The sequence below is a fragment of the Leuresthes tenuis genome, unplaced genomic scaffold (assembly GCF_036924035.1).
Source record: "Leuresthes tenuis unplaced genomic scaffold, fLeuTen1.0.hap1 SCAF_17, whole genome shotgun sequence".
Classification (NCBI taxonomy): domain Eukaryota; kingdom Metazoa; phylum Chordata; class Actinopteri; order Atheriniformes; family Atherinopsidae; genus Leuresthes; species Leuresthes tenuis.
This window is the reverse complement of record NW_027325371.1, coordinates 2,971,357-2,999,181: the sequence shown is the minus strand read 5'-3', so window position 1 is coordinate 2,999,181 and position 27,825 is coordinate 2,971,357. Positions and strand designations below refer to the sequence as shown.

The 27,825-nt window shown below is 42.3% G+C and overlaps 2 protein-coding genes across 3 annotated transcripts; one reads left to right on the top strand and one right to left on the bottom strand.

Annotated features, from left to right (window-relative positions):
- The first annotated feature begins 411 nt into the window (after window positions 1–411).
- ift70 (intraflagellar transport 70) lies at window positions 412–17,711 on the top strand. 2 transcript variants are annotated; one of them, XM_072369085.1, is made up of 20 exons: window positions 412–586; window positions 989–1,054; window positions 2,451–2,660; window positions 2,757–2,813; window positions 3,455–3,590; window positions 4,752–4,856; window positions 4,947–5,075; window positions 7,890–7,939; window positions 8,430–8,582; window positions 9,048–9,113; window positions 9,210–9,263; window positions 9,362–9,427; window positions 9,974–10,050; window positions 10,323–10,530; window positions 12,045–12,116; window positions 12,688–12,791; window positions 12,906–12,984; window positions 15,043–15,172; window positions 16,429–16,576; window positions 16,686–17,711. In XM_072369085.1, exons 1-19 carry the CDS (start codon window positions 539–541, stop codon window positions 16,563–16,565), a joined length of 1,947 nt encoding a protein of 648 aa, XP_072225186.1. In that variant the 5' UTR covers window positions 412–538; the 3' UTR covers window positions 16,566–16,576; window positions 16,686–17,711. The 2 variants fall into 2 exon arrangements, with proteins under 2 accessions (XP_072225186.1, XP_072225185.1); XM_072369084.1 differs by having other exon boundaries at window positions 16,429–17,711.
- Window positions 16,692–27,155, bottom strand: cunh16orf89 (chromosome unknown C16orf89 homolog). The gene is made up of 8 exons (XM_072369086.1): window positions 26,786–27,155; window positions 24,652–24,804; window positions 22,636–22,786; window positions 22,376–22,493; window positions 21,079–21,241; window positions 20,655–20,759; window positions 19,103–19,192; window positions 16,692–18,636 (listed from the first exon to the last, which is right to left on the bottom strand). The coding sequence occupies exons 1-8, from the start codon at window positions 27,057–27,059 to the stop codon at window positions 18,533–18,535; spliced, it is 1,158 nt and encodes a 385-aa protein (XP_072225187.1). The 5' UTR covers window positions 27,060–27,155; the 3' UTR covers window positions 16,692–18,532.
- Window positions 27,156–27,825: the final 670 nt, after the last annotated feature.

Sequence of the window (27,825 nt, the reverse complement as noted above, 5' to 3'; positions counted from 1 at the left end):
GCGAGCCCCAAAATACCTGGAAAGACTTAAAACCTCACCAGAAAAAAAGAAATGGCTTAAAAAAATCACAAGTTGGTGAAAAATCAAAGAGAGAACTACTGCAAAGACACACAAACCAGAAAATCCCCCAAAAAGAGAAGCAACTTCACTACAAAGCAATTCAAAATGACCAGAAGAAAATGCCAATTAAAAATAAGGATAGGCGGGGAAATATAAAAAGGTATATCAATACATATAACCTCAAATAGACTCATAATGATGAGAAATCAGACACACAACACAAAAGGGGTAAAAGTATCACAGAAACTAAAAAATAAGAAAGAAACTTTTTCAACTGGGTCGCCAAGAATATTCTCTTCGATGATTGGCTGTTGTACACGTCCGTCAACGTTTCCATTTCCGGTATCTCGTTGCTAAGTAACTGCTCCTATGCGTTCCGTGCTCTCAGGAGAAGCTAGCTTAAATGCTACGTTTAATAATTTGGAAATATATGAAAATACAGATCGTTTGTAGCAGATGAAACTTCTAGTTGGAAGTCATGTCAGCTATCAAAGACGGAGAGTACACGTCCACGATCTACGGACTGGTGAGAATATTGTTGTTTTTCTTTAGTTTAGCTTCCTAGCTTAACAGTGGCATCGAAGTTAAACCGACATTCGGTCAAAATGTATTACTTTTATTGTTTCTGTCTTAAAGAAAATTTGAATACATAATGCATTGCACTGTTCCGAATTGTATCAGTCTTTTCGAAAATTCGGCTTAACAGAAAAGACTTAAAGTTCAATAAAAAATATTTTTCTGACATATTTATGCGTTACCGTTATTGGGTTGATGCTTGTTTGAAAGTTATTACTGTTCAAATTAGCTTAAATGTGTTTGAAATGTTGTGCTAATTTAACTGGACTCTACCACGAATTAAAAACCTTCTCTGTAACACCTATTTATACTTAAATGACATATAAAGCTATCATTTTAATCTGTTTTGCAGATTAAAGACGGCCTGTATGTAGAGGCAATTCACATCCTAAACGGGCAACTTCAGAAACACCCGAAGGTAAGTGTCCTTTATTTAAAATACTTCACACGGTCTCATTTCTACTCTCTTAAAGCAAATACAGCACTTTAAAAGACATTACGTTGTCTTGTTATTTTCTGCCACAGTGATAATCATTAATTTAGTCAAACAGTGCAGAAAAAGACTTGTTTTAGCGCATGTAAACATCTTATTCTCCTCTCAGAAACCTGGATAAGTCTCATGATGACCATACTATCTGAAATTTAAATAACTAAGCGGCTGAGATGATGAAACACAAGACCCCATGGTGGACCATGTGTACAGGGATACAGAACGCAGTATAATGAGAACTTGAAACTCAAAACCTGAATACTATTATGCGCGTGAACGTACCCCTTTAATCGGTTTATAACTGTTGCACATTACCTGTCACCTGGATAAAGCGTCCATTTTCTGCCAATTATCTGTGAGCAGCTGCCTCCTCCAGCTCTGAATGAACTCCGTAGTAAGTTAATTCAGCTTTGACTGTGTTGTTTTAAGCTTAAAAGCTTAATTAAAGCATACAGCCTTCTCAGGCTGGGCGATAATTACTTGAAATGAAATAAAAAGATACTAAAAGGAAATAAAGACGTCTGTCAGACTGGTGTCCAAGTACCTTTAAAGCATCCTCAACCACAACTGGCTGTTTTTGATAAGCCAGCTCAGACAGCTGTTGAAGGAAGCTCTTTCCTGCTGCTTGTTTTCTCATTGGAACGTAGATCAACAGCTTTTTGTCTCAGCTCTTTCTTCCAGTAGAGCGAGAACCCAACAAGAACCAGACTGGAAGACTTTTTTGACCCTCAGACTGTCTGCTGAAGGTCTCCGCTGGATGAAGCCATCCAGCCTGGAAATCCTCTGACAGATTCAGTCCGTAAAGGTTGATGTTACGGCCCGGCTCAGCCAGGGAAAGAAGAGGCAGCATTAAACCAGATGATTGAGCCATTAGTGACAGTAATGATTGGATGTTCAACAACAGAAGCGGTAAATCCAAAGGGCCAACGAGCTTAACGTAAACACAACGGTTAACACCTCAGGTCTGAAGGAGTCTACCAAAGAAAAGCGCCCAGGTGAGATCCTCGCTGATATAAGTCCGAAGGAACTTGAAGGTTTTCACCCTCTCCAGCTCCGTCTCATTAATGTCTAACGAGGTGTGCTGCTCTCTCCTCCTCGGATCAATAATCATCTTCTCGGTCTTCATTTTCCCGGCTCCAGGCCTAAGGTCTAAGTGTAGCGTTATAGAAGGAGAAACTCCACCTTACTGTATCGAACCATAACCGTTTAACATGTTATTTGGACAGGAAAGGGGCTGAAAGTGGCGTTGCCATGAGAACGCGTTGCCAGAGCTGCTCCAGACGCTCATCGGTGTATCTTAATCTTACTTTCTTCTGTCTCTCAGTCCAGGGCGGCGCTGTCTCTGCTGGGCTACTGTTACTACCACATCCAAGACTTCACCAACGCCTCAGAGTGCTACGAGCAGCTCACTCAGCTGCACCCGGAGGTGGAGGAGTACAAGGTGTACTACGCCCAGTCCTTGTACAAAGCCGGGGCTTATCCTGAAGCCACCAAGGCCTCTTTTGTGCTGGATAACCCCAGCAGCCACGCCAAGGTTTGTTCCAGCAGTTCAACAGGGAGCACTCGTGTAATAACGGTGCCTTTTTTAGGAAATATAATGTATATCTCTGGTGTTCTCTGTCCGATTCAGATGGTGAAGCTGCAAGCTTGCATCAAATACTGTGAGGAAGATTACTCCGCTTCCAAGGTGATGATCTCACACGTCTTCTGCTAACACATGCATGCTTTAGCATCAGTTAGCCAGCAGTTTCTGCTATCTGCAGCCAAACATTGAACTCCTCTGGCTGCCCTTAGCCGCCCGCATCAGATTCAAGTCCCTGATGTTAGCTACAAAGAGCTTAATGGAACGGCTCCATCTACTTGAATGCTCTTGCAAAGGCTTCTGTCCCAACTGGGTCCCTCCGTTGGTCCCAGGATTGTCGTCTAGCAGCTCCTACACCACGCCTAAGACGATCCAAACTCTGTTCATGTGTCGTCCCACGATGGTGGAATGACCTACCGAGCGCTACCAGAACAGGGGCGTCCCTGTCTATCTTCAAGAAGCTCCTGAAAACCCAGCTCTTCAGAGAGCATCTCCTATCCCAGCACTTACCTTGTACTTCCCTCCCCCCTCTATCTCTGCACTTTATCTTTCTGCTCTTCCTTCTATGCCTGCACCCTATCTCTACTCTGTCCCCTCTGACAGAGTCGGACTCCTGGGTTCCTTCTATGTAGCTTATTGTTAGCTTTTTATAAAGCTGTTATATCTTCATTTGTAAGTCGCTTTGGATAAAAGCATCTGATAAATACAGAAACAGAAACCTGCGCGTTGGTTGTGTGTATTTGCAGCTGCTGTTGGAGCAGCTGCCGCAGGACGACGCGGATTACGTCTACAACATGGGCTGTTTGCTTTACCAGGAGGGTAACTATGAGGAGGCCAGCAGGAAGTTCATGTCCGCCATGCAGGTGCTGGGACACGTTCCAGGTAATCAGTCAAAAGTTCAGTTCAGTTCAGTTCAGTTCAGTTCAGTTCAATTCAATTCAGCTCAGTTCAGTTCAATTCAGTTCAATTCAGTTCAGTTTAGTTCAATTCAATTCAATTCAATTCAGTTCAGTTCAATTCAATTCAGTTCAGTTCAGTTAAATTCAGTTCAATTCAGTTCAGATCAGTTCAGTTCAATTCAGTTAAATTCAATTCAGTTCAGTTCAATTCAGTTCAATTCAATTAAATTCAGTTCAGTTCAGTTCAATTCAGTTCAGTTCAATTCAATTAAATTCAGTTCAGTTCAAATCAGTTCAGTTCAATTAATTTCAGTTCAGTTCAATTCAGTTCAATTCAGTTCAGTTCAGTTCAGTTAATTCAGTTCAGTTCAGTTCAGTTAAATTCAGTTCAATTCAGTTCAGATCAGTTCAGTTCAATTCAGTTAAATTCAATTCAGTTCAATTCAGTTCAGTTCAATTCAATTAAATTCAGTTCAGTTCAATTAATTTCAGTTCAATTCAATTCAGTTCAGTTCAATTCAATTCAATTCAGTTCAGTTCAAATCAGTTCAGTTCAATTAATTTCAGTTCAATTCAGTTCAGTTCAATTCAGTTCAGTTCAGTTCAGTTAATTCAGTTCAGTTCAGTTCAGTTCAACAACACTTCATTCATCCAAATAAGGTCAGTTATATAATCACAGTTTAGATTATTGATTAAAAACAGGACGTTAACTCCTCCACCTTCAGGAAATCACGGTCTTTGTTCTCATGGAGGACAAAGAAAAGCCAGCAGAACCGGGTTCACTCCAGTTTCTGCAGATGTTGTAGGTCTGAGGAGTCTGACACACCTAAACAAAAGGCTCCCCTGCTGCTTTGACATGTCGGAGCGAACAAATGTCACACATCTCATAACATCTCATTCTAACCAGGATGAAGTCTGTGGCTGTTTCTCAGGGTCCTTAAAGTCTGACGCCAACTGAACGCCTCGGTGTCTGAATGAAGTCTTCAGGAAATGTTGCTCATGTCTGAATGATCTAATTCCATCTCTTACAGTTTCAGCCTTTACCAGCAGATACCTTTAAATACATTTAAACACATCCCAGCAACACTTTAGGCTGTTAAAACGAAGTGTTTCCTTCTCTTTCTGCGCCTTCTCTCGTGCTCAGCGTTGTGCTACAACATCGCTCTGACCTATTACAGCATGAAGAACTACCCTCCGGCCCTCAAATACATCACGAAGATCATAGAACAAGGAATCAGGGAACATCCGGGTAACAACACGCCTTCTCTGCTGTAGCTAAGTTGACTTTCATCACATCCCTGACAGTTTTCTGACCCTCTATGTTTTGCCTCCACGCCAGAGCTGAGCGTGGGGATGAAAACCGAAGGCATCGACGTCCACAGTGTCGGCAACACGCTGGTTCTGCATCAGACGGCCATGATAGAAGCCTTCAACCTCAAAGCTGCCATCGAATACCAGCTGAAGAACTGTAAGAACCGCCTCTGAAATGTGGTCGTGGTGAGAAAAGCTCGAGTAAAGCTGGAGTAAAGCTGGAGTAAAGCTTCTGACGGAAAGCCTCGTCAGAATGGAGTTTATACATATTTGTATGTATCACTCCTGTTGGATTTAGCTCCCCTCATCAGAGAGTATTTCCCAGTGAGCTTCCGCAGTATCGCAATGAAGAAATTCCCTGAAATAAAATGTGTTTTTGAGCTGTGAGAAAAATTTAGAGGCAGTTTAAACATCGACACACAGAAAGCAGCTAAATACCACACTCACTCCAGCTGTTTGGCAAACTAAATGAATCCATACTCTTCATTTTGGAATTTTAATCCACGATGGCGTCTTATTTGTAAATCCTCCCCAGAGCCAACACTTTGATTAATTCCTCACAGTTTAAAGTTTGTGGGCCAAGCAGGGACATGCAGGCGAAGCCAACAGGGCATGTGCAGCTGGTTCATCACAAGCAAAGTCAGAGGCTGCTGTGCCAGGTGAGCAATTATTGTTCAAGTGAGAGCAAAGTCTTAAAGTCTCCATGATGGAGCCATGCCTCTGGCTGAATGCAGCACTAAAGAAGTGCAGGAAAGATGGAGCCAAACAACAGCTGCTCGCTGCGATCATCCCTCTGTGTGAATAAGAGCAGCTGAAGTCTCCTGATCAGAGATGAAGCAACACCTCAGATTCTGTCCATCTTTATGTGAGGCTGCATCACAAAGATGCAAGTGAAATCTGATCTTACAACCCAGAATCTCCACTGATATTCACTAAATATCCACCTTATTCAGTTCATTTCAATTCAGGACAGGAAAGAGGGGACAACAAGCAGCGTAACACCAGGCCAGAGAGACCTGCTGAGAGAGAGAGAAACACAAGTTGATGACAGCAATGATGTCAGAGGGAGGAGAGGTGCATCATGGGAGCTCCCCCAGCAGGCTGGGCCTATAGCAGAAGAACTATGGGATGTTTCAGGCTCACCTGAGCCGTCTCTAACTATAAGCTTTATCAGAAAGGAAAGTTTCAGCCTGATCTTAAAGGTAGAGAGGGTGTCTGCTTCCTGAAGCCAAACTGGCAGCTGGTTCCATAGAGAGGGGCCTGATAACTGAAGGCTCTGCCTCCCATTCTGCTTTTAGGGGCCTGATAACTGAAGGCTCTGCCTCCCATTCTGCTTTTAGGGGCCTGATAACTGAAGGCTCTGCCTCCCATTCTGCTTTTAGGGGCCTGATAACTGAAGGCTCTGCCTCCCATTCTGCTTTTAGGGGCCTGATAACTGAAGGCTCTGCCTCCCATTCTGCTTTAAGGGGCCTGATAACTGAAGGCTCTGCCTCCCATTCTGCTTTTAGGGGCCTGATAACTGAAGGCTCTGCCTCCCATTCTGCTTTTAGGGGCCTGATAACTGAAGGCTCTGCCTCCCATTCTGCTTTTAGGGGCCTGATAACTGAAGGCTCTGCCTCCCATTCTGCTTTTAGGGGCCTGATAACTGAAGGCTCTGCCTTCCATTCTGCTTTTAGGGGCCTGATAACTGAAGGCTCTGCCTCCCATTCTGCTTTTAGGGGCCTGATAACTGAAGGCTCTGCCTCCCATTCTGCTTTTAGGGGCCTGATAACTGAAGGCTCTGCCTCCCATTCTGCTTTTAGGGGCCTGATAACTGAAGGCTCTGCCTCCCATTCTGCTTTTAGGGGCCTGATAACTGAAGGCTCTGCCTCCCATTCTGCTTTTAGGGGCCTGATAACTGAAGGCTCTGCCTCCCATTCTGCTTTTAGGGGCCTGATAACTGAAGGCTCTGCCTCCCATTCTGCTTTTAGGGGCCTGATAACTGAAGGCTCTGCCTCCCATTCTGCTTTTAGGGGCCTGATAACCGAAGGCTCTGCCTCCCATTCTGCTTTTAGGGGCCTGATAACTGAAGGCTCTGCCTCCCATTCTGCTTTTAGGGGCCTGATAACTGAAGGCTCTGCCTCCCATTCTGCTTTTAGGGGCCTGATAACTGAAGGCTCTGCCTCCCATTCTGCTTTTAGGGGCCTGATAACTGAAGGCTCTGCCTCCCATTCTGCTTTTAGGGGCCTGATAACTGAAGGCTCTGCCTCCCATTTTGCTTTTAGAAACTCTGGGAACCACAAGGAAACCTGCAGCCTGAGAGCAAAGTGCTCTGTTGGGGAAATATCCAACTATGAGATCTTTAAGATGTGATGGAGCTCGGTCATTAAGAGCTTTATATGTGAGGAGAAGAACCTTAAATTCTGTTCTGAATCTAACAGGGAGCCAATGAAGAGAAGCTAAAACTGGAGAAACATGATCTCTGCTGTTAGATCTCATCAGAACTCTGGCTGCAGGGTTTTGGATCAGCTGGAGGCTTTTCAGAGAGTCTGTGGGACAGAACAATAATAAGGAATTACAGTTCAGGCCTGAAGGAACAGATGCATGGAGCAGTTTCTCTGATATCAGGATGTTTTCTGTGTTCTGTTGTGAATTAAATATCTGTTTATAAGATTTATAAATCATTTAATTCTGTCTTTTATTTACATTTTGTGGAAATTGATATTTTCTCTTGTGTTTCCTGTGCAGCAGCCGTGTATTTAGACAGTTTCAGGAGTTGCTGCAGAGCAGAAAAGACCAAATTATGTCCAAAAAGATGTGAAAATCCAAACTGTAAAGCACATATTTAGGATTCTGTTTAGATTCCCTGCCTAAACGTTTGTCTGATCCTGTTTGTTTCTGGTGAAACTGTAAAGAACAGAGTTGATTGTGCAGAAATGTGTTGAATCCGCCGCTGTGTGCACTGACATGTCCTCTCTGTGGGTTCCTGCAGTGAACAGATCCCAGGAGGCTCTGACAGACATGCCCCCGAGATCCGAGGAGGTAACTATCCCCCCCGTTCACCTCCATTCGCCTCTGATAGTTTCTGCTTGTTAAGCCAAGAAAAAAGTGCAAAAAAAAGTCACATAAACTTGTTTTTTTAATTGTTTAGAAGCGTTGAGTTTAGTTTTTAGTGATTTTTCACCTTTTCAGGAAAGAATGTGAGTCCATGCTGGCGTGTGCTTCAGGATTGTTGTAATCTGAGGCTGCCCGGACTTGTCCTCTCACAGCCTGGAGATGGCACACATGAGATAAATATTAGGTTAGAGACTTGGGTGTGAAGGCTCACATGGAGGTAAAGATGAGGCTTTCATCACCTGGAGATGAACCTTTTGCCCATTGTTTTCAAAGCTGAAATGAACAGCTACTGCCCCCTGGTGGAGGTAACTGTTGAGTTTGCCCAAAGAAGCCATTTCTTAAGTTGTGTTGTGAGGTAATAGATGAGATGAGTGGTTGAAAGTGAGCTGAAAATCATCTGTGTTGGTTCTGGCAGGAGCTGGACCCGGTGACGCTGCACAACCAGGCTCTGCTCAACATGGACACAAAGCCCTCGGAGGGTTTCGAGAAGCTGGCCTTCCTCCTGCAGCAGCCCTCCTTCCCCCCCGTCACCTTCGGAAACCTGCTGCTGCTCTACTGCAAACACGAGGTTAGCCAATCAGAGAGCTTCAGAGCGGCCTCGTCCCAAAGCTCCGGGGTGCTGAGCTGTTTTTGCTTTTTGGGGGGAAATATCTCCCCTAAAGCTCAGTTTAGCTGCACTAGGTGATTATCATGGGGTAGATTTTTCTAATTTAATGGCCAACACGGCCAAGGCTGGGTGTATTTGGCCCTTTTTATTTCAGCTGATTAATTTTAAGTGCTCCAGGAAGGGATAGTCTCAGAGGAAAGAGCCTCATTTTAACTCAAAAGAAGCTGAATGAACACAATCGTTTCACAGCGACTGACACTGATTGTTATTAATGGAAGCAGTTAGAAGTTTTTAATGTGGATAGAAGCTCATCCCTGTTTCCAGAGGAGGTTTCCCTTAGCTTGAAACATTCAGATGAAGTCATTCTTCACCATGAGGGTCTCTTTCATTAAACTGGTATTAACGTCTCTGCTGGTTTTTTCACAGTATTTCGACCTGGCAGCTGACGTTCTGGCAGAAAACGCCCATCTGACCTACAAGCTCCTCTCCCCGGTGAGTCCAGCTGGGTTCACTTAAGACTTGAGGCTAAAGTTCAGTGTTTTTTTTGCTCAAATGTGAAGATTTGAATCTTTTTTGCTTCCTTTCTAGTACATGTATGAGTTTCTGGATGCGCTGTTGACGTGCCAGACGGCACCGGAGGAGGTAACGCTGCCATTTACTGTTTAGTCTAATAAAACAACCGCCAGACCTGTGAAATCTTCTGATTTCATTAACTCGCTGTGCTTCTGTTTCCTATGAAGGCGTTCAGGAAGTTTGATGAGATGAACGGCAAGCTGACAGAGCAGCTTCGGAAACTGGCAAAACAGGTTGTTCACCTCCTTCAATTAAGTTCAGAAACATGCCAGCTTCAGTTTTATTTATTGACTGATCGTCCAGAACACGATGAGAGGTCGTGAAATAGTCCTAACTGCTTTAATCTTGAAGAAATACAAGACAAATAGGATTAGAAGTACTTTATGTACATTTTTAATTCCACGTGGTCGTCATCCAATCATAAAACCAGCATCAGAAGGCAGCTAAAGACCTGAAAGGGTTCAGATATTGATCTGAATCGACTGTGAAAGTGATTCACTTTTAAATCTGTTCAAATCTTTCCACTGACATGAGTCGTGCTGCTAATAAACCAGCAGGAAAACAGGGTGAATATCGTCCAAAACTGAGCAGCATCGCAGTCTAACAGGCGTGTTTTATCTCCAACCTTCACTTTTTGTGCCTGCATCATGCCCTAAAATTACACTAAAATGTCTCAGTAAATATGTGATGACCTGGAGGACGGTTACATGATTGGCTGCAGCTTTACTCTGCAAAGGTGAGCATATTTCACATTAAATATGCTGTTTTCTGCCCCTCAGATGCAGGACGCCAGGCTGGCTCGAGACGACGAGGCGAAGAAGAAAGCTCTGGAGGACTACGACCTGATGCAGGAGAAGTGAGAGCACCAGCACACACTGGTGATGGGTTTAGAGTTAATGAGAAAGGGTGAAAGAAAGCGATAAACTTCCCAGATGTGTTACCATTTAGGCCCCGATGATTTCAACGGGCTGCAGCCTAAAAACGCTCCCTATTCTCATTTTCTGTCCAGAAACATTCCAAAAAACCCGATACGATTAAACGTTTTAATCAATTGTTAGCTCTAATTTTATATTCAGGAGATTGCACAGAAGGACGATTGTGATTCTCATTGGTCGGTTCTTATCACAGGTACATTGTGGTCCTCATGGCCCAGGCCAAGATCTACTGGAACCGGGAGAACTTCCAGATGGTGGAGAAGATTTTCCGAAAGTCGGTGGAGGTCTGCAACGAGGACGACACGTGGAAGCTGAACGTGGCTCACGTGCTCTTCATGCAGAACAAATACAAGGAGGCCATCGGCTTCTACGAGCCCATCGTCAAGAAGCACTACGATAACGTGAGTTTGTGGCGAAGATGGATGCGTTCAACACAATGATAACCCGTCAGCACCAATCACAGCCTGAGGTTTGCCTGTCTGTCCAGGTGGAGCAGTGTAACATTCAGGAGTGTCCCTGCAAGTGCAAACCTTCGGTAACAATAAAACCGAACTGTTTTCACTCCTCTGCAGTGGCTTCACCTCTGTGCACGACATCTGTCATGGCTTTCATGTGGGCTTGTTTGTTCTGTTTGCTTGCAGTGGTGTTTTTCTTGACTTTTGTCCACATTTCAGATTGTTCAGGAAAAATAACCTTCGATCGGGGTCCTGGATTGTTACAGTTGTTCACAGAAAAGCCCAAGAAAGACTAGGATGCCAAAGCTGCTACTAACAGTTCAAACATTTCTCAAACTTTCTTAAAGAAAACATACATTCAAGTTTAGAAAAACCAACATGAAAAAAACTTGGCTACAAGGTTAGCTCCTGTTTGTAAATCTGGCCTAAAAGTTCTTCCTGTTGGCCCTTTTGCTTCATTTCGATTTTAAATCCCGTATCCTGCAGAAGCTCTCCCTTAATGCTCCTGTTTGATAAGTTCTGATCACAATTTATGAGATTACACAGGGCCTATGGAGGCGGCCATGATGGAATATTCCACTGAGAAAGAAACACCTGCTGAGTCACTGGTTGCTATGGTGATTCCCGCCTTTTTCATGGAGCAAACTGCTCTGGACAAACTGGAAATACAGCCTCAAACAAACACCTGCTGTGTGAAAACTACAAGTTTTATTTAGAAAATTCTTGAATCATGAGTAGCACGGTCTTGTTCTGGACACACAGGTGTATTTTTAGTTAATATAATGTGTATTTTGTAGTTTTTAATGGGGGTAAAGATACCCCTCACCCTCAAACTTGAATTGAGAATTCACATCTCAAACAGAAATGGAGGATATTGGAGTCTGTCACAAAGGCAATAACATCAGGTAGAAGATGCCAGAAAATGCTTACTTTTTATGTATAAATTGTACTCATAAAGGGAGCAAAAGTAGTTCAAAATAAGGTTAAAATTTTGTGTTCAACACACTGACTGTCCTTTGGAGAATTCGTAGAACTCAAACTGCAAATGTGTTGAATCTATAAAAGATACAAAAATGCTGATTCTGGCATCAAAAAGTCCAACTTCCTGTGACACGTTTCAACTCTGAATGATGTTTTTCTTTTAAAGTATGTCTGAGCTACAGGTGTCCAAACAGGGCTGAGGTTTCCCGTTTGTTTCAGATAAATCTAGTTGTTTTTAGTGATGAAATCACTACAAAAAGTCACAGAATGCCTTTCTCAGTCGAGACACAGGTTTTTTTTGTATTTTAGTGTTTTTTTCAGAGCTGTGGGTGCTGAAATCTTTGAGCAGAATAATAATAAATGTAGGATCTCGCAGGGTTGATTCCACCACAGGTCGCTGTGTGGACTTTGATGCTGGTCTCCATCTTGTTGAATAATGGCTGAACAAACTGCTGATGAATCAATGTGTCCCGGTTTAGATCCTGAACGTGAGTGCTGTGGTCCTGGCCAACCTGTGTGTGTCCTACATCATGACCAGCCAAAACGAGGAGGTAAGGAAGTTATTCCCTTTCAGCCTGTACGGCCACACCTTCCACTTCAATACAGTGACAGTGACTGATTCGCATTTGTTTGGTGGCTGCTTTTAAAAAGAAATAGCTTCAGATTTGCTTCACCAGTGAGTAGAAACTCAACTTCTGCTGGAATCTTTCCGAATGTTGCGTTACAGAGCTGCACATATTAACTGCAGGAGGCTCAGAATTCACCAAAAGGATTAATGTTTGGAAACATCTTTGTTCCAACCCTCACCTGGGGTCACAGATCTGGGTTCTGACCCAAAGAACGAGGTCGTGGATACTAGCGGCTGAAAAGAGTCTGTTGGAGTGATTCGGGCATCTGATTAGGACCCGTGGGAGGTTTTTGAGTACTTCCAACTAGGGATTAAATATCCCATTTTGCCTGGGAATGCCTCAAAATTGGTTCCCTCCTGGACTTGTATTTTCTCCCAACCCGACCTCGGATGTTAGCTAATGGATGGATGGATGGATGGAGAATTATTGTTATGATTGTGAAACAAGTCTCGTCTTTCCTCTGTTTCCTCTTCATGCTGTGCTGATCTAACAGGCTGAAGAGCTGATGAGGAAGATCGAGAAGGAGGAGGAGCAGATCTCCTACGACGAACCAGACAAGAAGGTGTTCCACTTGTGCATCGTCAACCTGGTCATCGGGTGAGTCTGCTGCCTTCCAGTCGCGCAGGAAGTTGTTTAAACAGCAGAGAAAAAACAGAACATATCATTGTAACCAGCTCTTAATTATCCCTTAATTCTCTGAATTCCTTCCAGGACGCTGTACTGCGCCAAAGGAAACTACGACTTCGGCATCTCTCGAGTCATCAAGAGCCTGGAGCCTTACAATAAGAAGGTCGGCCTTTTCTTGTCCGATTTCACATTTTTACATATAAACTATATATATTTTCCCCTTTACATCCAGCAATCGTTTCTGGGAGCAATGTTGGTCCATAAAATCTGTGAAAATGCAATAAAAATAATTTAACAGCGTTTAGCGACATGATCATAGTTCTCCAGCTTTCTGAAGCTCTTTTAGAGTTTTTCCTTTGGACATTTTCTGCTTTTTCACTCATTTTATCAGTCCAGAGGAATGTGTTTTTTCTTTGTGAAGCCACTTAACTCTGACCTACGAATTCAAATCCCCTGCATTAAAGGCCCTACCTCCAGTAGGAGTCCTTAGGCAATACCCTCTTACCCTAACTGCCTACATGTGTAAGCCGCTTTGGATAAAAGCTAAATATATATATATATATATATATATATATATATATATATATATATATATATATATATATATATATATATATATATATATGCTAAATACTTAAACAATTAAAATTAAACAATTCCAGAAGAAAAAAGGCTCCTAACTCAAGGGATGAACCAGTGTTGTGTCGACACAGAACAGACAACTTAGCAAAGAAGCCGTTTTAAACTGGATCTTTAGGCACTTTGTCACAAAGACACATCATTTGTTCCCATTTCTTTAGTTGCATCTATGAAAAACAGCAAAGAAAACACAGTTTGACAGACAGAAAATAGGATTTCTGCAGCAACAAGGTGATTCCCAAAGAGCTATTAGCTGAAAACTTGGCATATCTCAGCATGGTGTGCAGTGTGTCCTTAAAACATTTGAGGAAACTGGACAAGTGGAGGACAAAAGAAGAAGTGTCAGGCCTAAAAAACTATCTACAGCAGATGAACAGGATCTGAAAGTGATGTCCTTAAGAAAGAGGAAAAAATCCAGCTGTGACCTGACAGGACCTGAGAGATGCATCTGGACCTTCAGCTGATCCATCTACTGTTGGCCCAAGCCTCATCAGAAATGGGCTCCATGGAAGGGTGGCTGTCAAGAAGCCGTTCTTAAGGAAGGGAAACAGGGAGAAAAGGCTGAGCTGTGCCAAATGACACAAGAAGTGGACTGAAAATCAGTGGCAACAGGTCTTATGGAGGGATGAATCCTCCCCAGAGCCCGGACCTCAACATTATTGAAGCAGTGTGGGATCATCTGACAGAGAACGGAACAAAAGGCAGCCCACATCCAAAGAAGAGCTTTGGGATGTCCTTCAAGAAGCCTGGAGAACTATTCCTGAAGACTCCTTAAAGAAATGACAGAAAGCTGGTCTCAGAGGGTTCAGGCTGTGTTGGAGAATAAAGGAGCTCAGACCAGATATTCACTTTAAAGCTGCTGAGAACTCTACAAACTTTGTATTTATATGAATGTTTGAACATATTTCAGTAAATCACTGCAACTATTTCCTATTTTTTCTGGAAATATATGAAATGAGGGCTGGATCAGGATGTTTTTTACAGTCCTCATAAAGTTGATGTTATTCCTCAGGAACCATGAATTCTGGAGGTAATATCTTAAAAAAAGATTTTAAAAAAAGTATAAAATAAGGTTAACCTTCAGTCGTTAAACTAATTAGAAAAGAGAGTGTAAAGAGAAACGTTTCTCAGTCTCTGCTTTTACTTTCCAAAGACCAAATATCACAGTTTGGCAACAAAAACTCAAGATATTTTCCATCTTCAACCCGAAGCCCTGCAGGATTCTGTTTCAGCGACCTTTGAATCTTACCCAGTCACAACAGCTGAGTCCACTGAGCTCCAGCTGAGAACACAAGCTATCATCCTCACAACAATCGCCCTCCCAGACTCATCCACAGTGAAAGCAGAGAGGATTCAGGAATGTGCCTGAATCCTCTCTCACAACCACCTCGGATTCCCTCAAACTGCTTCACACAGAGGAGCCAAAGAGACGCTCTGTCCTGTGCAGTTAGGCCACATTTCTTTAAAAAAACAGTGAAATTAGGCTTTTTTCTGGTTCCATTCAGATCAGTGTGGCTTTAAGAAAGAAAATAACAAAATGTACGTGAGTAACGACCTAATTTGAGTGCATTTGTGTGTTTAGCTGGGAACGGACACATGGTTCTACGCCAAGCGCTGCTTCCTGTCTCTGCTGGAGAACATGGCCAAACACATGGTCATGCTGCGGGACACCGTGGTTCAGGAGTGCATTCAGTTCCTGGAGCACTGCGAGGGTGAGCGCCGACCCCCCCACACTCCTGCAGAAACACTGCAGAACATTTCAGTTACACATCAGTTTAAACTCACCTGCAGGATCAGACTTTACCTGAGCTGAGAGACAGGTGAGATGCTTTCCATTCCCAGCTGAGTGATTACTGAAGGAACACATTTTACCCTCCTGCAGCTACCTTCTTTGTTTGGTTTGATTTTTAAACATTCAAGTGTAAAACATTTACCTCCAACAACATATGTGCCCTTTAAAAGACAAACTAGAACAGCTTAGATATGATTCAACCAACTAAAAAACAACGAAATTCAAAGAAAGCAGCAGATGCTGGCAAATGATCAGGTTTACTAGGTCAGCAGCTACTTACTTAGCTGTAAGCTAGCAGCAGATGCTAGCAAACGATCCTTTCTCATCAACAGTGATGGACCAAGCTGGAGATGTGCACAGTGTAACTCGTAGTAATGCATGTGAACCGTTAATTACTGCGTTTTAAACATTTTTGGATATATTAACCTCATTAAACAATTGTACTTGGAGACCTACATCTTTATCAGAAACATGCCGATAATGTAACGCTAACACAGCGAGAGCGGTACGTCATCTTCATTAGCTAAGCTGCTAGCGTTAGCTGCTGCTAAAGGAAGAAATAAATCAGTAAATAAACCATGAGGAGTTATTTCTCAGATGCTTCCATTTCCCTGCTCTGAAGTTCAGGCTCTGAGAGCTGGAACTGATCCTCTTTGTGGCTCAGTTCCTTCAGTCCAGCGTTGAACTGGACCAAGTTGTTAAAACAGTGGGATGAAAAGTGTTTGCTGCACATTCACAGTCTTTAGCTAACTCTGCTGGAACATTAGCCTCAGATATAGTTTATCCACTGGGCTCTTATATCCTCTGAGGCTGCTGCTGGATGGAAGATGCATGCTCCTCAGTGCAGCTGACAGCAGAACATTTCCACCAGAGGCTGGCTTCATCCGTCCAACAGGGTGGAGGTGAGTGGGTGGGGCTTAGCAGAGGAGGCGGAGTCAACTTAAAGAGTGACGTACTTTAGAAATGAAAATCAGAATGGCTCGTTAAATGAGGATCTTTCAAACAAAGGGAAGTAAATAAATACCAGGGTTGTGTTTTTGGGGAGTTTTACACCTGCTGCTGACTTCAGACGCCCTGATATCTGCTCCCAGGAGCAGGAAGAAGGGATTTATACACAATATGTCACCTTTAAAGGTGGATTTTCAGTGCTGAAACGTCCTCTTTGTCTGCCTGCAGTGTATGGGAAGGAGGTGCCAGCCATCATCGAGCAGCCCCTGGAAGAGACTCACATTCACATCGGCAAGAACACCGTCACCTACGAGGCTCGACTGCTCAAGGCCCTGTTCTACGAGGTCATTGGCTGGAACAAGTGACATCATTTCAGGTGTAACAGTAAAAGATAACAGCACAAACTCTGCTCCACTCACCAACTCACACAGACTGTAATATATTAAAAAATCATTCATTTATCACTCATAATCACTGTATAAAAGGCAGACTTTGATTTGTTAGTTCTCTTTATTCTGCTAACAGGAGTCTACATGATAACAGCTGATAAGTGAATTAATCTACATTAACATTAACTTTAATGTTCAATGTTCTGCTTTAAGGTTTCAGCTCTTTTTCTACTTTTATGTTCAAATGATCAAATGTTAACATGGAAAGCAGAAAATATAATTTATGGAAAATTGAGACCGTTTTATTTTGTCTTAAGTGTAAAATAAATGTAAATTAAATATGTGTTTAAATAGAGATGCTCCAATCTGTTTTTTTTGGTTCCAAATTACAGAAAAATCTGGATGCCAAACCTCAATCATTATGTTAGTTTGAATAAAATGTTAGAAGGACTGAAACCGTACGAAATCACAGCTTTTAAAACTGGACTAACACACCCAGATGGAGTCGAATACCTGAATGACGAATGGACCGAGGTGCTCTGTACACGCTCCAAAGTTCAATCTTTTTGTAAAAACAGCAAAGTGTAAACTGGTGACATTTCAACAGAAATTAGCCACTATTTGTCCAACACGATAAACACAAGTTTCCTCAGCTTCCTTCTGTCCTCTGCTAGCTTCCTTCTGTTCCATGCTAGCTTCCTTCTGTTCTCTGCTAGCTTCCTTCGGTTCTCTGCTAGCTTCCATCTGTCCTCTGCTAGCTTCCTTCTGTTCTCTGCTAGCTTCCTTCTGTTCTCTGCTAGCTTCCATCTGTTCTCTGCTAGCTTCCATCTGTTCTCTGCTAGCTTCCGTCTGTTCTATGCTAGCTTCCTTCTGTTCTCTGATAGCTTTCTTCGGTTCTCTGCTAGCTTCCTTCTGTTCTCTGCTAGCTTCATTCTGTTCTCTGTTAGCTTCCTTCTGTTCTTTGCTAGCTTCCTTTTGTTCTCTGCTAGCTTCCTTCTGTTCTCTGCTAACTTCCGTCTGTTCTTTGCTAGCTTCCTTCTGTTCTTTGCTAGCTTCCTTCAGTTCTCTGCTAGCTTCCTTCTGTTCTCTGCTAGCTCCCCTCTCAACTAAATAGCCGACTGATTTCCATTAAAATGCTAACGTGAAATGTTCCCTCGTGTTTGTTCTGCTCAGTGGACTCAATATGTGAACTGGCTGCTTTCTGCTGACATGCTGTAGCATTTACGTTGTGCTATCGTGCTAAGCTAACAGGCATTTACAATGGACACACTGTACATTATTTTCTCTTTTCTTTTCATTGAAATGCTCCCAAACTTTAGACATTTTTTCCTCTGATTTTGCTCCTCGTTGTTTTCTCTGGTTTCCTTCATAAAGTCAAGCTGCTACAAACGTGCGCACGTTGTGCGACAGTAATAACTGTCCCTGTGAAACAGGGCGACTGCTGAGCAGAACATGTTGGTGGGAGTTAAACGAAGCGTCAAAGCAGATAATTAGCATTAAGGACTTATTGTATTAGACTTATTCGAAGAATCATTTCAGCTCTAGTGGATTGCTTAAAAAATGGGCGGCAAAGATTTGATTATCAGTGTCACAGACTCTAGAAACTGCTGCATTCAGAGGCAAAAGTCTCCTGACCACAGCACCATCTGATCTGTAGTCCATGAACATGTATTTCATCATTTAAAATTGGAGCATCACTACTTTGAACTAACACCTTGCTGGGATTCATCATTATTTATACCTAAGTTTAAGAGATCAGCCTCATTGTTGCTCTCCCTCCAGATGTCGGGACAAAAATAAATCTCTTCAGTTTCCATTTAGTGCCAAATATTCCAGCATTTTAAGATAAGAATGATTATGTTCATGAAGCGGTATGTTGGAGTCGGTCTTCATCAGCAGGGAACACCTCTACCTGACGATCTACTGGGAACATGTCACGTGGTTCAGGACAGCGGCCTCTTCGTTATGTCCTGTTCTGTCAGGTAAAAGTTCAGGTATCCTCCCAGGGCGCCGACCGCCACCGCCGTCATGTGACTGGAACAGCCGTCTGTCGGGCGAGAGATGGCGGAAACACGGAAGATTCAGGTAAAAATGTCCCAACACAGTAACTAATTTTATTAAACAGGAGGTTAAGACGAGTTGTGGGATGTGAAGATAAAAAGTACGGTGGCCCTGAAGTGACAAAACATCGATATTTCAGAAAAACAACAAAACATTTTTGTGCTTTCTGGAACATTTCTGCTTTTGATTTCTTCATTTTCTCTTCACTGGGTTTTCATGCCTTTCTGCAATGCTGTGTTGTGTAAAGTGTCGTATTTCTTGGTTTTGTCGTTGTGTTTTGCACCTCGGGGTCACGAAATTAAAGAATTAAAAGGAACAAAAAAACAGATCTTTAACTTGTCGTTTAATTTTAGACATTTCGCTGTTGTCAGGTCAACCTGAGGATTGGTTACAGGCTCAAAACGACAGCATGTGATGCTGTTATTTGATAAGTATCCTCAGAGCAAACACACCTGGAAGTATCTTCTCCCTCCTCTTCACTCTCCTGTGAGGCTGCAGCTGTTCCAGCAGCTCGTCTCCAATGATCTGAGAGATGATGCTCTCTGAGGACACGAAACAGCAGAAAACATGAAGCAGCTCATCCCTCATGCTAAATACACCGCTGACACTGGTGACATTTCAACAGAAATTAGCCACTATTTGTCCAACATGATAAACACAAGTTTCCTCAGCTTCCGTCTGTTCTCTGCTAGCTTCCTTCTACTCTCTGCTAGCTTCCTTCTGTTCTCTGCTAGCTTCCTTCTGTTCTATGCTAGCTTCCTTCTGTCCTCTGCTAGCTTCCTTCTGTCCTCTGCTAGCTTCCTTCTGTCCTCTGCTAGCTTCCTTCTGTTCTCTGCTAGCTTCCTTCTGTTCTCTGCTAGCTTCCCTCTGTTCACTGCTAGCTTCCTTCTGTTCTCTGCTAGCTTCCTTCTGTCCTCTGCTAGCTTCCTTCTGTTCTCTGCTAGCTTCCTTCTGTCCTCTGCTAGCTTCCTTCTCTTCTCTGCTAGCTTCCTTCTGTCCTCTGCTAGCGTCCTTCTCTTCTCTGCTAGCTTCTTTCTGTCCTCTGCTAGCTTCCTATTGTTCTCTGCTAGCTTCCTTCTGTTCTCTGCTAGCTTCCTTCTGTTCTCTGCTAGCTTCCTTCTGTTCTCTGCTAGCTTCCTTCCAGAGTTCCAGAGTTTATTTTTGTTTCTTTGCTCTGAAATGTTTCTCTTTCAAGCCAAATTTGTCATCCGAAGTGATGGAAGAAGTATCCGGGTGGGGGGGGTGGTTACTGTGATAATGGAACCCTTAAATTCTCCAGGGTGTAAGCAGCTTTGATTGGCTGTTTTTAAACTTGTCAGGAACTACAAACATTGACATGTTGTTTTGAATATGGTGTTCATCAGGGAAACGTTCTGGGCCCAGTTCTGTTTCCTTTAAACACTCTGCATGTGGGAAACATCATTAAACATTGTCACGTAAAGTAAAATACAGATGATACACACCTGTATTTCTGTTTTATGAGACAACGCCGGTTCTTTGAAAGCACTTTTTATCTGTTACCTTGACATCAAAAACTGAAACAAGCCTTATTTTTTTTTATTTTAGCAGTAAGTAAGGATCCACGGCTTGACTCTTTGCAACTTATTTCCAACAGGAACTTTCAGATCCTCTGCCTCTTTTTTGAGGTTTGCTACAAGAAACCTTATTTAGTTTTTTTTTATCATAATTAACCTTTATTTATACAAGTGATCTCATTGATGTCAATCTCAAGAACAAGACTAAGAACAGGAATAAGTTTCCAGAATACAGTGTTTACATGACAGTAAACAGTTGTGTCATCTGCATATAGATTCATCAGTAATAATAATCTGGCCCTCATTGTTAACATGGATGGTGAAGAGAGTAGGTTTGAAATTCATGGCCTTAAATTGTTGAACATCCTGCTGCTCATGAGTTACTTTTATAAAGAATTTGAATTATTTCTACAGTTTTATTCCACAGTTATGGGTCATTTTGAACTGAAATAAATCGACTGATACTCACTGTCTCTTCCGAAGCAGCCGACTTCCTCGTCCTGCAGCCTGAGGATGTGCTGCAGCCAGTCGGCTTTGTGGAAGTCTGAGAAACCCGCCAATCCACAAATCAGGACTGTCGACAAAGGCAAGAGGAGTTCAGACTGTTACTGTTCACCAACTGAACTTCTAATTCAAATTCTATTCATTTTAAGTAAAACCACTGGTGACCACCAGGGCTACTGGCTACAAAATATCTCTGGTTCTTATTTATAGCAGATCAGCTTCTCTCATTATAGTGTTGTTGGCTAAATTTAGAGAAAATAACTCAATAATTTAACAGACTAGATGAAGGTCACCTCTGCAAATGGAGGCTCAAAAACTGCAATGACTTCTTATATCAGGTATATGGTCAGAATGCTCCCTGAAGGCAATAAGAACAAGTTTATGCTCACTGTTTTCAATGAAGATGTCGACTGTCTGTTCAGTCAAACTGTCCGTGACGATGTCCTGGTTGGCCTTCATCATGTTGGAGCAGAAGATCTGCTGGTAGTTTTGTTCGGTCATATTTACCCTGGATGCTCGCATGTCACCTTTCAGCAGGTTGTTGCAGCCTTTCTGAGATGGAAATGCAAACAAAGTCTTACTTAAACAATAATGTGCAATGTTGTGGTTTCTTAATCTAAAGTAAAACCACATGGACCATTTTCAGAGGACTTAACTCTGACCTATGAACCATTCAGGCAGAAAAAAGGCTCCTAACTCAAGGGATGAACCAGTGTTGTGTCGACACAGAACAGACAACTTAGCAAAGAAGCCATTTTAAACTGGATCTTTAGGCACTTTGTCACAAAGACACATCATTTGTTCCCATTTCTTTAGCTGCATCTATGAAAAACAGCAAAGAAAACACAGTTTGACAGACAGAAAATAGGATTTCTGCAGCAACAAGGTGATTCCCAAAGAGCTATTAGCTGAAAACTTGGCATATCTCAGCATGGTGTGCAGTGTGTCCTTAAAACATTTGAGGAAACTGGACAAGTGGAGGACAAAAGAAGAAGTGTCAGGCCTAAAAAACTATCTACAGCAGATGAACAGGATCTGAAAGTGATGTCCTTAAGAAAGAGGAAAAAATCCAGCTGTGACCTGACAGGACCTGAGAGATGCATCTGGACCTTCAGCTGATCCATCTACTGTTGGCCCAAGCCTCATCAGAAATGGTCTCCATGGAAGGGTGGCTGTCAAGAAGCCGTTCTTAAGGAAGGGAAACAGGGAGAAAAGGCTGAGCTGTGCCAAATGACACAAGAAGTGGACTGAAAATCAGTGGCAACAGGTCTTATGGAGGGATGAATCCTCCCCAGAGCCCGGACCTCAACATTATTGAAGCAGTGTGGGATCATCTGACAGAGAACGGAACAAAAGGCAGCCCACATCCAAAGAAGAGCTTTGGGATGTCCTTCAAGAAGCCTGGAGAACTATTCCTGAAGACTCCTTAAAGAAATGACAGAAAGCTCGTCTCAGAGGGTTCAGGCTGAGTTGGAGAATAAAGGAGCTCAGACCAGAGATTCACTTTAAAGCTGCTGAGAACTGAGAAAAAACTCTTGTTTGAACGTGTTTTAATGGGACGTTTGGACAGAACTTTTGCATCATTGCTGTATTTTTCATAGTTAAATGCTGCATCATAAAGGAAGTTTTTTCCTTTTGTAAGATAAATGGACTCGAGTAGATCTTGGGTGGTTTTCAGTGTCTCACCATTCTTCCGATCATGAAGTAGAGCAGCTGGTGGGACAGGGAGTAGCGTGGGCATCCGAAACGAGTCATGGTGTCCCGACAGGGCTTGGTGACGATGCACGGCGTCCCGTTCATCTTCCTGTTCCAGCAGGAAGCAGAGCGGTGAGCCTCATGCACACGTTACCACGTTAAATCTTAAGTTTAAGCCAAACCAACAAGTTGGACAAACGAAACAGCCTGAGAGATAAAACCCACAGTGTTGTGCCTCTGTGGGCTCGTACCAGGTTCCCAGCAGCAGCGTCAGACACTTGTCGCTCAGCTGCTCGTCGTAACACTCGCTGGTCATGATGGAGGGATAAACCAGGCTGGGATCGGTGGAGCACCGCTCCTGAGGAATCAGCCAGAAGGTCCACGACAGCAGCGGCTCGAACTCTGGGTGAATAAGACTCAAATTCAGCTTCTATAAATCCTTTTTTTTTCTTTTTTTCCCCTTGTCCTGTTCAGCTTTATGGCAGCAGAATTGTAGTCTGAATACCTTTGATGCCAAACAGATTTGCTTTGCCAAGGGAAGTTTTATAAATGTAAAGCTCCCCTTGATGCCCATTTATTTATTTCTGTGGACAATATATAATGTAATAGAACTGAACCGGACCGGGGGACAAGGAAAGAAGAAGAGGAAACAGAACAAAAATAGAAACAAAAACCAGACAACCAGCTGCTACACCTGTAAAAAAAACAAAACAGACAACAATCCATGGCCTCTGAGGGGAATCCAGCCACCAGGAGCACCTGAAAGCAGAGAAAAAAACACACAAACACACAAAAACAAGCACAAGAAGCGGCAATCGCATACAACACAGCTGTGGATATAGATGACCTGAGACCACATGATAATACATCAACTGCTTAGCGAGCATCTATAAATCCTTTTTAACATTTAATAAAGAACAAATTATGTTTGTTTTCATGGCTGCAGCCAACTGGTTTTAAAGGGGAACTCCAGTATTTTTAAACCTTATTTCTGGCATGAAATACGTTCATCTACTCACTGAGAACAGTTTGGTGAAAGTCGGCGTCCTTCAGAAGATATTTAGATAACTGGAGATCCATATAACGGAGTGAACGGGGCTTAGAGGATGCAGCCTCTAAATAAGGCATTATCTGTCTTTATTTCACCAATACTTTAAGAAGAATGAATGAATGAACGTGTGCTATAGCTCTGTTAGCTCATAGCTGCTGTTATGTGGCTACTTGCAGCTATAGGAGAGCTAACGGAGGGATTTCTACACAGGCACTCTACTGGGACCACTTCATCCAGAAAGTTAGCTCTCCTATAGCTGCAAGTAGCCACATAACAAAACAGCTGCTCTTGGTCTTGGTTTAAAAAAAACGGAGTTCCCCTTTAACACAGCCAAATAAATATGAAGAAATATTAACCGTCTGCTTCTTTTCTAACTTATAAAACATCTGTTTCAGGTTCAAATGAAGCTGTTGGCACCAGTTTCCATGTAGAGCACATGTGTCAAAGTCCGGTCCTGGAGGGCCGCTGTCCTGCAGGTTTTAGATGTTTCCCTGCTTCAACACACCTGATTCAGATTAAATGGATCTCTTTAAAGATTGTTAAGTTCTGCACAAGTCTGCTAATGATGCATTGATCTGATTCAGGTGCACTGAAGCAGGGAAACATCTAAAAGCTGCAGGACAGCGGCCCTCCAGGACCAGAGTTTGACATCCCTGCTGTAGATAATGTGTCATCGTGGGCTACTCTGACATGTATTTAATTTATATGACATCGAGACTAATAAGAGACCCAAAAAGGTCCCAAATGTCCTTTTTACCAAGAAAGGTGTCGAATACGTTGCTCTGAGGAGCCGCCACTCGCAGCTGTTTACTGAAAAATGGCGTAATATCAGAGGAGTTTGAGGTCTTAAACAGTTTGGATATAAAAGAAAAACAGTTCTATTCGTACAAGGAGAAGTCATGGCTCAGCCGGTTAAAGCTCAACTCGAATTATAACCGAATGAATCTGACATTCATTAGAAAATACCAACAAAGGCACATGTTTGAGTGACTCTTTTAGTTGTAATTTGTATTTAGTCCATCAGAACTGTTTCTTAGTAGTGATTTGAGTGTTAGTTGGTGGAGGATTCTGGGTGGAAACTTGACCCAAATGTGTCATATCTGTTGCTTTTTTACGTTTTTAGCAGTAATTATTTCGAGCAAAGTCTCCTTTTTCAGGATAATTATCTTGAAAACCCTTAAAACTGGACCCTGAACCCTGGTACCCTACTCCTCACCTCTGTAGTATTTGGGGTCGTTCTGCTTCAGGGCGCCGATGGCTTTGTCCAGACTCTGGTCGAGTCGTTTGACCAGAGCCACAGCCGAGGTCCTCTGAGCCCAGCTGACCGGGTCGGTGTGAGGCCAAGTCCGAACCGCCTCCTTCAGCTCAGCTGAGACAGAGAGCAACAGGAACCAGTTAAAAAACACTCAGGGGAGGGACAGATGGACCGAGGCTGTGATCCCGCTCAGGGTTAACTGACATGGGTCCAATCAGCACCATTTTGAAGTTTAATCTGCTCTTTTTCTGGGGCGGATCACGATGGAAGTGACCCTGAACCATCCTGCTTCAGGCCCAGGCTGCTGGCAGTTTATCTCTACTCTCATTGGTTCTGCTCTGGCTCTCGAGCCGCTTCTGACCCAGTTTCTATTAGACTGTTTTCCAAGATTCTGCTCAGAGGGAGTTGCTGGATTTCCCCCTGAGGTTTTACAAGGTCTGAAAACCGAATGCGAAGAGTGAAAATGATTGAGTTTTGGCCTTAATCTGCAGCTAAACTTGCTTTTCCTTCACTTTTGTGGTCATATTCTTCATGTTTCCTGTATTTCATGATGAAACACTTTATCTTGAAGCTGCTCTATAAATAAAATTGGACTTAATTACTTATCATTACACAAAGTTTGCGTTTTTTGTACAAAAACATGCTGCAAAACAGACCAAATAAAAACTTTAGTTTATTTTAGTGGAGGTTAACCTTCCTAAACGTCTCTAAAACTTAGTTTATTATTATTATGATGGTTTTTTTGCTCATAATTAATTAAAAAGTACAAAGAAACATTTTTTCTTCACTTTTTTCTCGTGTGGAGGTTAAACGGTTAAACTTGAACAGACGTGAACTTGTTTCTGATCACATTTTAATGTTACTAAAGCACTTTTTGGACTCATAAACTGTGTCATAAACTGTGTGTTTCCTGTTATTCAATTTATGATTATATTATTATTATTATTTATTCAAATTATTGAGTTTTGGCCTTAATCTGCAGCTAAACTTGCTTTTCCCTCACTTTTGTTGTCATATTCTTCATGTTTCCTGTATTTCATGATGAAACACTTTATCTTGAAGCTGCTCTATAAATAAAATTGGACTTACTTGTGTTTTTTATACAAAAACATGCTGCAAAACAGACCAAATAAAAACTTTAGTTTATTTTAGTGGAGGTTAACCTTCCTAAACGTCTCTAAAACTTAGTTTATTAATATTATTATGATTTTTATTGCTCATAATTAATTAAAAAGTACAAAGAAACATTTTTTCTTCACTTTTTTCTCGTGTGGAGGTTAAACGGTTAAACTTGAACAGACGTGAACTTGTTTCTGATCACATTTTAATGTTACTAAAGCACTTTTTGGACTCATAAACTGTGTCATAAACTGTGTGTTTCCTGTTATTCAATTTATGATTATATTATTATTATTATTTATTCAAATTATTGAGTTTTGGCCTTAATCTGCAGCTAAACTTGCTTTTCCTTCACTTTTGTTGTCATATTCTTCATGTTTCCTGTATTTCATGATGAAACACTTTATTTTGAAGCTGCTCTATAAATAAAATTGGACTTACTTGTGTTTTTTATACGAAAACATGCTGCAAAACAGACCAAATAAAAACTTTAGTTTATTTTAGTGGAAGTTAACCTTCCTAAACGTCTCTAAAACTTATTTTATTATTATTATTATGATTTCTATTGCTCATAATTAATTAAAAAGTACAAATAAACATTTTTCCTTCACTTTTTTCTCGTGTGGAGGTTAAACGGTTAAACGTGAACAGACGTGAACTTGTTTCTGATCACATTTTAATGTTATTAAAGCACTTTTTGGACTCACAAACTGTGTTTTTCCTGTCTGCATTTTAACATTTCTACCAGCCTGGTCTGAAAACCTGAGAGTTTTCAGTGTTAATAACAGATTATCTCATTCACTAATTCACAATTATCTGGTGAAAGAGCCAAACTAGCTTCAGAAAGTGATTTATGTTTTGATTATAAAAACATGTTTTCTTCAGAAAAATGGAACTGCTGCAAATTAGTCCGAACAAACCAGAACTGCGGCTATTTTCCAGATGTTTGCCGCAGCTGGAGGATCTGCGGACCTACCCTGCAGCATGACGAAGCCCACCGCCCCGTCCAGGTTGATGTGCTCGTGTTGCCGCTCCAGGAAGGACACCCCGCGGGAGAGGCTGCCCAGGATGTCATCGATAACCTCCGCGCGCGACCCGCACACCGCTGCGGCGAACAGAGCCAGCGCCGCGGCCAGCCGGAGCCTCGATGCCCGCATCTTCAGGCTGCAGACACACGGTAAACAACAGCTGGGGCGGGGTTGGGGGGCGACTGACCGTCCTCTAAGTTGTAGTTTATGCTTCAACGTCATTTCGACGACGACGTGCACCTCCAAAAAATTCTACCAACGCGTCGCGGAGACGCGGACCGTGAGGTCTGTGACAAACACACAGCCACGCCCCCTACCGGCACGGTGGAGAACTGCAGGGCGACGTGTTCCCTCGACGCAGAACTTCGAATGCTCGATGACGACGTCACGTCGTCGACGTTCTGTCGCCTGACGTCAGAGGGGACGGCATTACAAAATACTATGAAAGAATATAGACGTTTTATTTTTGAATTGGGCCCTCAAATTAATGCCAAACATATTCATTTAAATTTCACTTCAGTTTTATTTATATGGCGCCAAATCGTCCAATTTATTCTGTCATTCAATCCCAATTTAGTTCAATTCATACAAAGCCAGTAAAGAAAGAGAAAAAGTTGCTTAGCTAAGGAAACCAACAGATTGCGTCAAAAACCAGGCTACTGTGGGAGGAAAAACTCCCTTTTAACAGGAAGAAACTTCTGATGTGTCGTTTGGAAATACTTCATGTTTGCTTCTGAGCATTTTCTCCACATTTGAGTTAGCGTCTCATTAGATGCAGGATAAGACTTTTATATCTAACTATCAGTTATTTAATATAAATGTATTAGTGTAAATGAATGAGATGTCAGAATAAAAGATTATTTTAAAGCCGGTAGTTCCCAAGCCACTCGGCTGTTCCCTCGTTTATCAGATGAGAAAATCCTCTTCTGTGGTCAAACTGCTAATTCATGCAGCTGATTGTGATCATTTCCCACTGTGGGAAAGGAAC

What these genes read in the sequence shown, in the direction of transcription:
- ift70 (XM_072369085.1), top strand. Translation starts at nt 539, where the DNA reads ATGTCAGCTATCAAAGACGGAGAGTACACGTCCACGATCTACGGACTG. An exon ending in GCCAGACGGCACCGGAGGAG is followed by an intron (nt 9,264 to 9,361) that starts GTAACGCTGCCA and finishes TTTCCTATGAAG; the next exon opens with GCGTTCAGGAAGTTTGATGA. An exon ending in TCAAGAAGCACTACGATAAC is followed by an intron (nt 10,531 to 12,044) that starts GTGAGTTTGTGG and finishes GTCCCGGTTTAG; the next exon opens with ATCCTGAACGTGAGTGCTGT.
- cunh16orf89 (XM_072369086.1), bottom strand. Translation starts at nt 27,059, where the DNA reads ATGACGTTGAAGCATAAACTACAACTTAGAGGACGGTCAGTCGCCCCC. An exon ending in GGGCTTCGTCATGCTGCAGG is followed by an intron (nt 24,805 to 26,785) that starts GTAGGTCCGCAG and finishes TCTCTGTCTCAG; the next exon opens with CTGAGCTGAAGGAGGCGGTT. An exon ending in GAGGGAGAAGATACTTCCAG is followed by an intron (nt 18,637 to 19,102) that starts GTGTGTTTGCTC and finishes CTCGCCCGACAG; the next exon opens with ACGGCTGTTCCAGTCACATG.